Source organism: Oncorhynchus tshawytscha, linkage group LG02, assembly GCF_018296145.1.
Source record: "Oncorhynchus tshawytscha isolate Ot180627B linkage group LG02, Otsh_v2.0, whole genome shotgun sequence".
NCBI lineage: Eukaryota > Metazoa > Chordata > Actinopteri > Salmoniformes > Salmonidae > Oncorhynchus > Oncorhynchus tshawytscha.
This window is the reverse complement of record NC_056430.1, coordinates 66,343,508-66,355,676: the sequence shown is the minus strand read 5'-3', so window position 1 is coordinate 66,355,676 and position 12,169 is coordinate 66,343,508. Positions and strand designations below refer to the sequence as shown.

General features: G+C 44.4%; 1 protein-coding gene across 3 annotated transcripts in view; it reads right to left on the bottom strand.

The window, feature by feature from the left end:
- Positions 1-208: 208 nt before the first annotated feature.
- The window catches only part of LOC112264351 (rab11 family-interacting protein 4A-like), a 93,936-nt gene continuing 81,975 nt past the window's right edge, over positions 209-12,169 (bottom strand). For 2 of the 3 annotated variants that reach the window (XM_042303185.1, XM_042303194.1), the window contains 9 exons: positions 10,299-10,398; positions 9,639-9,742; positions 9,260-9,400; positions 8,732-8,813; positions 7,341-7,478; positions 6,806-6,964; positions 5,561-5,647; positions 4,836-4,979; positions 209-4,590 (listed from right to left, as the gene is read on the bottom strand). In XM_042303185.1, the coding sequence (XP_042159119.1) occupies positions 4,471-4,590; positions 4,836-4,979; positions 5,561-5,647; positions 6,806-6,964; positions 7,341-7,478; positions 8,732-8,813; positions 9,260-9,400; positions 9,639-9,742; positions 10,299-10,398 (1,075 nt within the window). In that variant the 3' untranslated portion in view covers positions 209-4,470. The remainder of the gene's footprint in view (positions 4,591-4,835; positions 4,980-5,560; positions 5,648-6,805; positions 6,965-7,340; positions 7,479-8,731; positions 8,814-9,259; positions 9,401-9,638; positions 9,743-10,298; positions 10,399-12,169) is intronic. The other variant, XM_042303187.1, reaches the window with a different exon arrangement.

Genomic DNA, 12,169 nt, shown 5'->3' with positions numbered 1-12,169 from the left:
CATAGATAGAGGCTCCTCATCAGGCATACTGCAGCTAGAGAGTTATGGCTATACAGGAAATCCCACATTTGATCAATTGTAGCAGCCCTGTTTTACTGCATTTCTGAATCAATAGCAAACATTATTATTCCTAAAACAGGACAGAGTATTCCTTTGATCATACTGTAAGAAGTTGACATTTTCATTTCTGAAATTAGCATTCATCAGGTTGTAATCATGCCAGGGCAAATCTCTTTATTTACAGCTTAAAGTTGTTTGTACATCACAATTGCAGATAAGACCTCATATCATAAGTAGTAGCCTACTTACAGCCACATGCAGTACAGTGCTTCAATGTATGCGTAACAGTGGTACGTGGTAGAGAAATAGGACGACAGAAACTAGGTAACAGAAAATAACAAGATATCACAAGCTCAAGCCATTCTTATTGCCACAATGCCACCCCTTGTGCGCTTTAAAACCCAACCTCTCAATATCTTGAAGAACAGGAGACTACATCTTTCATTGTGTTAGGAAGCATTTAGGAGCCAACGAATGGGAAACGTTTGAGTTTATTTAAAAACGTTGCAAGTGAAACTTTGTGACAGTGCTCAACAGGTGATTGGCTGTTGCACTGTCTGAAATGGGATGCCAATGATCAACAACTCCTCAAACGACAGGAGGGCTTCTACATGAGGACGAAGTCAAAGCTCAATTTGAAGACATTTCTCAATTTATCTCAATTTCATTTAAATATGTGTGAAGTGAATCTTTCAAGGTTGTAGAAGTAAACCTTGTAGTGCCAGGTTGGTATGGTATAGAGAAAAGTAGTATTGCTCACCAGTTTATTTAGTGTATAGGAAGACAGGGGGAAACCTTATCAACATACTTTGAAAGGACACAGAAACCAAAGCAACCTGAAAAGCAATGGACACTGCATTCATAGATAGTTTTTTCTGTTTCTGTGTCAACCTAGATATTCCCCCAACGCTCATCTGTTTTTAAATAAAAAACATTGTGCTGTGCCTCCCAAGTGGTGCAACGGTCTAAGGCACCTTGAGGCATGCTTGAGGCATCACTACAGACCCGGGTTCCATCCCAGACTGTCGCAGCCAGACGTGACCCATGAAGTGGCACACAATTGGCCAAGCTTCGTCTGGGTTAGGGGAGGGTATGGCCAGCCGTGTTGTCCTTGTCACATCGCGCTCTAGCTACTCCTGTGGCGGGCCGGGGGCATACACACTGACTTTGGTTGCCAGTTGTACAGTGTTTCCTGCAACACATTGATGCGGCTGGCTTCCGGGTTAAGCAAGCAGTGTGTCAAGAAGCAGTGCGGCTTGGCAGGGTCATGTTTCGGAGGACTGGCTCTCGATCTTCGCCTCTCCCGAGTCCGTTCGGGAGTTACAGCAATGAGACAAGACTGTAACTACCAATTGGGGAGAAAAAGGGGTAAAAAGTACAAAAATAAATAAATAAAAATAAACCTGTGCTGTAACAGTTTTATAAACTAGAGTTGATTACCTGGCCATTTCCTGATAGAACTGTATAAAATAGTAAAAGTGTGGTGAGTGGCACAATACAAATCCTGTACAACATTTACAAGTCATGAACATCGTTCAGACACAGATTTTAAAGCAACAGTAAAAATATTCATTATTACGTTGTCTAAACAACATAGCTATATACTGTTTTAAAGGCACAAATACCAGAAAATGTGAGAACATGCAAAAATAAGCAAAAACAACATATTTATGTGCAAGGAAGCAAAATGTACGTTTATAACTATTTAATTTACAGCAGATTATCCCCTTTGCCTATCAACGTCCTCTCGAATACAGTAGTACAGCAAAGGCCTACTGTATGACATTTGAAAACTGTCAACAAAATGTAGATTTGTACACAAAAACCCATTAGGTTTTAACAGAGAGAATGTTAGCTATGTGAGACATTCATGATATTTACAGTATACTAGCCAAAGGGCAAACACTACCCATATACTCTGTATAGACTCCAGTATGATTGCTATTCCAGTCTTATTAGTACCAAACTCTAGTCTACAGTAAGTGAACTTCTGATGAATATACCGCAGTATACTACAGGATCTTATATAGAGATGATAGGGATGATTCAATGAGCCACACTGGCTTAACACCCAGAGGAAATTCATAAAACACATTGAGATGTGGAACAACATAGAGATAAATACTGTATCTATCTCTATGCAGAATGCATTAAGCATTCTGTACATTCACATCCATTGGGTTACATTCATGTGCTTGTACATTGTTATGCTGTTGACTTGACAGCCCTGTGTGCTGGCAGGGTTTGTCTCTAGTTCAGTGTGGATATAGGGAGAGTGGAGTGGCAGTGTCCGACACAGAAATATAAAGCATATAGGCTAATACCCACATAAAAAAAACACTATATTATACTAAAGTACTTACTATAGAATTCTATAGTAAACTGTACTATACTACACACTGTAGTATCCCTCGATCATGTGAACAGTAGTACTATATAATGTTATAGTATACTGTAGGTGCTATAGTAAATTTTGTAGTGTTAGCCATAAAAAAGCACTGTCGTAAATACTACAGTATCTTACTTGCATATAACCTGCCCATTCCCCTCCCCCATGTCGCAATTTGTGCCACCCTTAAGTGAGAAACCTACATGTCAAGTATAGACCATATAGTGTGTTCTCTACAGGTTATAGAAAAGAGCAGAAGCACTGAACAATCTGTTTAGACCCCAGTCCTACCTACAGGTTATGGAAAATGTGCTCTTTTGGTATTTCTCCAGTAGCTTTCCTGAAGGAGAAAGCCTCCATTTCTATGTCAAAGATAATAAAACAAAAACACTGTAGTAAATACTACAGTAATGTCTGCAAAAACACTACAGTAAATACTACAAACCGCAAAAAACAATACATTATTACTATAGTATACACTACAGTTTTCTATTATTACAGTATTTATACTTTAGTTAACTGTAAATACTACAGTATAATACAGTATACTACAGTAAATACTACAATAAATGCTACAGTATTCACTGCAGTGTTTTTGCGGACTCCGTAAGTCAGAAAAAAAGTCTGCAAAAACACTACAGTGAATACTATAGTATTTATTCCATAGTATACTATAGTTTTTTGTGTGGGTAGCTATAGCAGCTTAATGCAATGGGACATCCTTCATAGCAGATATCCCGGGTCTAACCAACTTATTTAGACAGACTTACTACAGAATGTCTGAGTAGAAAATAATGAATGGGAACCCATGATTAAGAGGAATTGGCATCTTGAAATTCTTAACCAGCCAATTAACAACTCACTGTGTGAGTTAAGAATTTACAATATGGATTTATCATACAGTATTACTCTACACAGATCATACTGTACTGTCATCTCAGAGTTCCCTAGGAAGGCATTCTTCTCTTCTCTTCCCCTGTACTGTACTGACCGATACACTTCATCTGTTCCTTCTTTGACTTCACTAAGCCATTCCATCCTCCTGAAAGCATTCCATCACACCAAGTTCTGCTGCCTCTCATTATCACTTCACATGACTGATATCTTCTTCGGTCAATGCCAACACCTTTTGACATGGAGATGCTTGTACAACACTTTCTCGCTCCTTCTTTCCCTCCTTTCATCTCTTTCTGTCACTCTTCTTACACACAGAAACACGTGCTGCTTTGCTTTCTTCATCAACGTGCCTCTACCCACATACCGGTCTTCAGCGACCAAACACAGATCCACTTTAAGGAAACAGTGGGGATAGGGTTGTCTGGAAGCTAAAGATCTCTGTGTGGCTATCTGCCAGCCTCTCTCTGTTCCTTTATTCCCCAATGGCTACAACACACGCTGTTGCAGGTGAATAGGTTTTTGTTCACATTGTTTCTACATACACCACTAGAGTACATATATCCAGTGTTCAACAACCAGTAATGCCCTACATATTCAAAGCACCTGCCCAGTATAATTATTTTCCCCAGTAATAATTCATCTCGATTGTGTTTTAGACTAAAGATGAGGCTGTGAGGAAACAATAGAGAACATAGAAGAAAGTGCATGAAGGACTATGAGGGAGATACCAACATCTGTTGATGAGTCCCAGAATAGAACAGAAGTACGACGGTGAAGTACCAAAACTCCCTTTAGTAGTCAACACAGAAAATCCACTAGAGCTCCAGTCGCTGAGAGAAAACAGGGCCGTATTCATTAGGCCAGACCGTAGCAAAATGTTTTGCAACAGAACACAAAAACAAGTGTTTCTAATTGAGCAAGTCCCGGTAGTACCTCCCAGTTTCAGTCTGTTTTCTTCTGTTTTGTGCCTAATGAATACACCCAAGTTCACAGTTCCACTACTGGGGCAGCAGGGGGCAATGATGTCTAGCTGTCCCAGGCCCCAGCGTGGCTAGTCTTCCTTTCCCTTTCAAATTCCCCATTCCCGGTGGGGGTTCTAGTAGTGGGTTTCTAGTAGGGGGGTTCTAGTTGGTCTTGATCTCCAATATGGAGGGGTTGTGGTCCAGGATAGACAAAATGATCTTGTCCATGTACTGCCGCAGGCGGAAGTTGATCTCCTCCTGCTCCTTGAGGGCCTCCATCAACTGTGGAGAAATATCAAAGCAATGTGATGTTACCGTTAGATATGGAGGTGCCATTATCTGGTTATACCAGCTAACCCTGATGTCATGCAGAATGAAACTCTTAAGGTCTTAGGCAAGGTTACTCATCACATACATGCCTACTGTCTAAATTCCATGCGTGACCTTAATCATTAGGGTTACTCTTGCAGGGTTACTCCGAAATGATCAAATCATCAAATGATTAGCATTATGAATGAAAAACTCACGTCGTCACGTGAGGCGTTGTCTATCTCAGCAGCCAGCGACTGGGCCTTGGTCTGGGTGGCAAACAGGTTCTTGGCCTCATACAGACTCAGACTGAGGATCTGACCATTCAGGTCGTCGTTCTGTTCTCTCAATTTCAGGTTCTCCTGTTGGGTGGAGGGGGGAGTGAAGGAGAGGGGGAGGGACATAGAGGGAGGGTGGGAGTTTGGGAAAGAGAAGAGGGAGGGGGAAGTAGAGGTAGAGTGAGAGAGTGAGAGAGTGAGAGAGTGAGAGAGTGAGAGAGAGAGAGAGAGAGAGAGAGAGAGAGAGAGAGAGAGAGAGAGAGAGAGAGATGAGTATCATAGCTTGATTTGACAGACTGAAGCGATGGGTTTAGAGGGAGTCCACAGCTTGATGAGATTCATCTCAATTCTCCAATGCCCCACTTCATCCACACTGTGTCAGTAGGCAAGGCCTGTTAGATTAGACTACTGAAGCCTCACACAAATACACCCATGACAAACCATCTCTCGATTTCAACAGCAGCCGACACAGCACACCACATCTACAGTAACACCTACAGGACAGGACACGGGTTATTATGTTTATCACAGTGTTATGGCACAAACTGCGCCCTGTGTCGACAGGGGGTGAAGCTCTATAGGCGCTGTATGGTGATGATTATGCTGTGGTTAATGGGAGGGGTCAAAGGTTAAAGCTCACAAGAAACAACAGTGGGTTTGTTTACCGTCTGACCGTGACGGAGGCGTGCCCCAGCGGATACTACGAGGTGGCGGAGGTCAGAGGTCAGAGGAAAATCCTGCGAGACAAACCGCTGGACACACAGAGGAGGAGCAAAGAGGAGCACAGGGAGACATGAGAGGGAAGAGACTCATTCATCCCTGTTTGGAATACTATCACATCAGCTAGCTGATCTGCATTCTCTTTTGAACCCTTTCTCAAATACGAAAGTGCCATTAATAAAATAACCGATTTGAAAAGGTAACCTATGAGTGTTTTAAATAAGGAGTTTTCAGATAAGCACCATTTGATCTAAAAGTGTTGAGAAAAGACAAAAAGGGTATCGCATATCTGCCTGACACCAATTAGAGATGTTTCTCTTCCAGCCTTGTAGTTTAAACTTTGAATCAAAGCCTGTGACTGCAGAAAATGGTTTACTTGTCTGTGTGTCTGTGTAGTCTGGGTACCAGACTTTTTAGCTAACATTCCACTCCTGTCATTTGCCAAATGTAACAGCTGAGCAGAGACGGCAACCAGGCAAGTGTGAGAGAGAAAAAAAGAGAGAGAGATAGAGAGCAAGACAGATCCAGATGAAAGCTGCAGGCAAGGCGAGGCACTGTGATTACTCTCCTAGCGTTACTGTCAGTTTGACAGAGTGTACTGACCGAAGGCAAGAAAGAAGCCTACAGTAGAATATCAAATCTTTACACATGAAGATACCGCAACACTGCATGTCTCAGAATTAGAGCCTCTGCCTTGTCTGAGAGGACATCTTTGAAACACTTTCATCTTGATCTCTTATCTCATGGTTATACAGGTCCGATGCTCGTAACAAGGATGGGGAACATTAACAATATCATTTCATTGCCCTTGACCAACAGATATCACTGGTATTCACCACCTAGAAATGGCACACTATCTAAGAAGTCGAAAAGGACAAACCTATAGTAGATAAGACGCACTGTAGGTAGATATGACTAGTGTATGCCACTCTCTATGTTGAGAGTGTACTCCCAGCATTAGACTATCACACGAAACACTGTTAGCTCGCACAAAAGCATATAGTGGTGGCATATACAAACACATACAGTATACTTAGAGGTGGAATTGAGGTGAAACGTGTGTAAAATATTGTTTTTGAGCCCCACCTGTTTGAGTCTCTTGCCCAATTAAATCCTAGCAAATACCCCAAAAGAGGAAGTAACAATGCATTCATACAGAGTTAGCATTAGCCACTAGCTCTCAAGCCCACCTGTTTGAGTCTCTTGACCTCGTGCTCCAGCTCCATCTCTCTGGTCTTGGCGTTGAACTCCGTCAGCCCAGAGGAGGAGCTGCGGCCGTGGCCAGGCTTCTCTGTCTCCAGTTTGAACAGCTGCAGGTGCTCCAGCTCCCGACGAAGGTCCTCAATCAGCTGCAGGAGGAGGGAGACAACCAGGGATGATATGCGGTAGCTGTCGTGGAGACTGTGTAGTTATAAAGAGTACCTGGGATAGCCATGTAGACCAGTCTGATGCAGTGGGCAGGCTGGTTTATGTGAAAATGTATTCTGTACAAACATTCAGCTACTAGAGATTTCAGAAGAGTGGGAGAGGCATCATAAGCTTCCATTTCACACTACATGTAAAAGTGTGCATAAGTGTGTGTACATGCGTGTGTGTGTGTGTGCGTGTGTGTGTGTGTGTGTGTGTGTGTGTGTGTGTGTGTGTGTGTGTGTGTGTGTGAGTGTGTGAGTGTGTGTGTGTGCGTGCGCGTGTGTGTCCCTGTGTCTGTGCTATCCCTCCTCCCACCTCTTGCATGGCCTCCCTCTCCTTCTGGAACTCGTGTCTGTTCTGCCTCAGCTTGTCCATCATCTTCCTGTAGAGGTCCAGCTCATCCTTTAGCCTCAGACTGGTGTCCTCCAGCTTGTCTGTCATACGCTGCTTCTCCTGACAACACACACGTATAGACACATTCCAATACATGTGATGATGCACAGAGAATGAAGCACGGATCGTTTTTCAAACATATGCCTGATTCACCTTACAGACCAAAGCCAAGGCAATCTGTTCTGGGCTGAACTGGTTACGCATCCACTATAGTTGCTGGAACCGTGCTGGGACGGACAATGTGAATAGAAGAGCCCCAAGCCAGCACAGTGCAGTTTGGGGTGGCCCTGTAAGCCAAGTACAACAGCTTAGGGAGAGGCAAAATAATACAACAAGCTGGGGAGGGTGGAGTCACTCAATCTCAAAACTGACCCCAATTACCCAATAACCTCGGCTCGGCCCCCAACCTTCCAGAGTAGCTCATCAAAATAAAAGTCACATGGTGTTCACACAATAAAGGTCCCACAGTATGAATAAGGCATTGGGTTGTTAGGATGTATGCGGTAAGCAAGAACACAGTCAGTCTAATAATGCACAGTGAATAGTCCTGTAAGAAGAAGCATTAGGACACATACCTTAAAACTAACTATAATTTTAATGAAAAAAAAAAAGTAATTAAAACAAATTGTTAAATAAAGGTGAAATAAATAAAAAATGTTTCTTCTCCGCAATGAGTCCCTCCCCAATGATTTTTAGAACGGAACAACATTCTAGCCACTGTGATTGGTTCCGAAAACCAATGGGTTGGGCTAGAGACAGAATAAACATCGGTAAAGCGGAGGTTTGAAAATTTGTCATTGGCTTTGATACAATCAAATCGCTGATGACTTTGTTTCGTACAACGCCCCCCATTTTGATGTAACCACAAATGACTTCAGCGATGGCAGTCTCAGACTGAAGTATGAGGTGAACGACAGAGCAGCGAAAGAATTCAGTTTGAGTCGTCAGGCAACCTGAAGTGTATAGTATAGTAATTAGTTAGTGTGACTGTCTGTTCACACAACCACACAATTAATTGATCATGCAGACCAGTAATGCCAACTCCCTTGCATGTTTTCACCAGGCAGGCTAGAAATAGAGGTGTTGATATGAGCCCAGCTGTAGCCTTCACACCTCCAAACGTGTGTGTGTGTGACTGTGGCAATTGGTTACGTGCTGTTGATGGGAGGGTGTTGATGTTTTGTAACCAGTTATCGAGGTCTCTGTCTGTGTAGAGATCGTAGTACTGGAGTTGCATGAGTGAGAGCGTGTGTTTGTACTAAACGTAGCCTACTGTGTCTCTGAGGATGATATGTAAGCAAGCACGCACTTACCTCGTCCAGTTTCTCTGTCTGAGACTTCAGTCTGCACATGTTCACCGATATATCCCCGTTCTCCTCCTCTAGCTGTTGGACTCTGTAGGGGAAGAAGAGGAAACACATTATGATAATTCATCCATGTTTAATATACTGTATGTCCGGGTTATTCACAACAAGGCCACTAACAAAGAGAAATGGACATTAGCAGTACAGCAGACCTCAAGGTCTGGATTCAGTATCTAGCTCAAGGCCTAATCTATGGTATCTACCTAGCGCTATGGACTACACTCTTAGAAGAAAGGGTTCTTAGGATGTCCCCATAGGAGAACCCTTTTTGATTCCAGGTAGAACACTTTTGGGTTCAATGTAGAACCCTCTGTGGAAATGATTCTACATGGAACCCAAAGGGTTCTGCTATGGTGACAGCCAAAGAACCCTTTTAAGTTATAGATAGCACCTTTGTGTACACGCATACATGTAAATATGACTATCTACGATGCAGTGTATAAATGATTGAAGTAAGTGTGTTTGTGTGTGTGTTACCGGTTGTGTAGCAGCTCTAGCTCAGTGTTCTTGTCTCTCTCCATCTTGCTGTAGGCCTCACGGTGTCGTCTCTGCTCCTCCTCTGTGTTCTGCTCTGCCTGCGCCTCCTGGTCCTTTAACTGCTCCTCCAACTCGTGGACCCTGTGAGTGACACACACACGTATGCACACACACACATACAGAAACATTAGCATAAATGAGATATGCAAAAAAAAAAAGCTCACACACACATATATATATATATATATTTAAGAATGAACGTGTGTGTGTGTGTGCATTCGTACATGTGTTTGTGTGTATGTGTTTGTGTGTATCTACGTGTGTGTGTGTGTGCGTGGGTTGGTGGATGTGCATGCATGTGTGTGTGTAAATCTCCTACCTGTGAACCAGCTGTGTGTTCTCCTGCTTCAGCTTGGACTTGAGATCTCCGTTCATCAGCGTGTCATTCTCCAACTCTGCTACCTTCTTCTCTAGGTAACTCACCTGTGTGTGGGAGAGAGAGGGAGAGAGAGAAGAGAAGGGAGGGGGTGAGAGAGGGAGAGAGAGAGAAGGGAGGGGGTGAGAGAGGGAGAGAGAGAGAAGGGAGGGGGTGAGAGAGGGGGAGAGAGAGAGGAGGGGGTGAGAGAGAGAGAGAGAGAGAAGGGAGGGGGTGAGAGAGGGAGAGAGAGAGAGAAGGGGGGTGAGAGAGGGAGAGAGAGAGAAGGGAGGGGGTGAGAGAGGGAGAGAGAGAGAGAGGGGGGGTGAGAGAGGGAGAGAGAGAGAAGGTAAGAGATGTTGTTATATCATTCATTCATCCAATGTCCTTACTTCAGCCAGCACAATCAGCAACAAGCTCTGCCAGAGCCATTCAGCTCGATTCACAGCAGAACACCTCTTGACAGTAGCAGCCAATGCAATCAATTTCACAATCAGTATCCCATCAATTTTCACCTTAATATTATGGAGTGCAGGTAGTGGAACGGTCACAGATAGAGACAGACACGATAAATGGTAGTCCCTTCCATAGAATTAAACAGAACACAACGTATCTCTGCGGTACCTTCTCAGTGATGTCGATGTCACAGGAGTCGATGCTGTCTCGGAACAGGTCCTCTGTGCTGCCGTTGCTGCTGCTGAAGTTACTGGTGTGGAGGAGCTGCCTGCAGACAGAGAGAGAGGAAGAGAGAGGAAGAGGCTGTTATACAAGACTTGAAGAAAAAAACAATCAAATCTCTCCCAACTGTGGTAGTCCTAGAGCTATCCTTTTTTAGCTTCACCCTATAGGGCATCAATCTGAGCTTTACTGCTGAACCATAATGCCACTGTGTGTGTGTGTGTGTGTGTGTGTGTGTCCACTCCTGCAGAGAGAATGCTGCAGGATAGGATGTAAAAGGGACTATAAGCAAAAGGGCTGTGCCAGTGGGGGAGCTGATCACACACACATGCACACATCACACACATCACACACTATTACACTACAAAGACACACAGGCATGCATGCCCATATGTACGCACACGCGCACACTCACACACACAGTGGCATTCAAACTGCCACCACATCTAGCCCCACTCTAACTAATGGAATGGCTTCACACCAGCCTCCATTACAGAGACGATTCATCAATAAGAGGAGGAGGAGAAAGGGAGAGAAAGAGTAAGGGAGGAGAGGAGGTGAGGTAGAGAGTAGGGAAGGGAGAGAGTAGAAGAGAGGGAGAGAGGGAGAGAGTAGAAGAGAGGGTGAGAGTAGAGAGAGGGAGAGAGTAGAAGAGAGGGTGAGAGTAGAGAGAGGGAGAGAGTAGAAGAGAGGGCGAGAGTAGAAGAGAGGGAGAGAGTAGAAGAGAGGGCAAGAGTAGAGAGAGTAGGAGAGGGAGAGAGTAGAAGAGAGGGCGAGAGTAGAAGAGAGGGAGAGAGTAGAAGAGAGGGCGAGAGTAGAAGAGAGGGCGAGAGTAGAGAGAGTAGGAGAGGGAGAGAGTAGAAGAGAGGGAGAGAGTAGAAGAGAGGGCGAGAGTAGAGAGAGTAGGAGAGGGAGAGAGTAGAAGAGAGGGAGAGAGTAGAAGAGAGGGCGAGAGTAGAGAGAGGGCGAGAGTAGAGAGAGTAGGAGAGGGAGAGAGTAGAAGAGAGGGCGAGAGTAGAAGAGAGGGAGACAGTAGAAGAGAGGGCGAGAGTAGAAGAGAGGGCGAGAGTAGAGAGAGTAGGAGAGGGAGAGAGTAGAAGAGAGGGAGAGAGTAGACGAGAAAGAGTAGAGAGTAGAAGAGAGGGCGAGAGTAGAAGAGAGGGAGAGAGTAGAAGAGAGGGAGAGAGTAGAGAGAGGGCGAGAGTAGAGAGAGTAGGAGAGGGAGAGAGTAGAAGAGAGGGAGAGTAGAGGAGAGGTAGAGAGTAGAAGAGAGGGAGAGAGTAGAAGAGAGGGCGAAAGTAGAAGAGAGGGCGAGAGTAGAGAGAGTAGGAGAGGGAGAGAGTAGAAGAGAGGGAGAGTAGAAGAGAGGGCGAGAGTAGAAGAGAGGGAGAGAGTAGAAGAGAGGGCGAGAGTAGAAGAGAGGGCGAGAGTAGAGAGGGCGAGAGTAGAAGAGAGGGAGAGAGTAGAGAGAGGGCGAGAGTAGAAGAGAGGGCGAGAGTAGAGGGAGGAGGGAGTAGAAGAGAGGGAGAGAGTAGAAGTGAGGGAGAGAGTAGAGAGGGAAAGAGTAGAAGAGAGGGAGAGAGTAGAAGAGAGGGGGAGAGTAGAGAGAGGAGAGAGTAGAAGAAAGGGAGAGAGTAGAAGAGAGGGAGAGAGTAGAGAGAGGAGAGTAGAAGAGAGGGAGAGAGTTATCGGACAAGAGAAAGGAAAAGAGTAGAGAGGTTGGGGAGAACACTATGCACATAGATCAGTGCTGGCAGGCCAATCTCTCTTTGTCAGTTTAATTCACAGTCTAGAGGGAAGTAGGACAAAACCCTAGA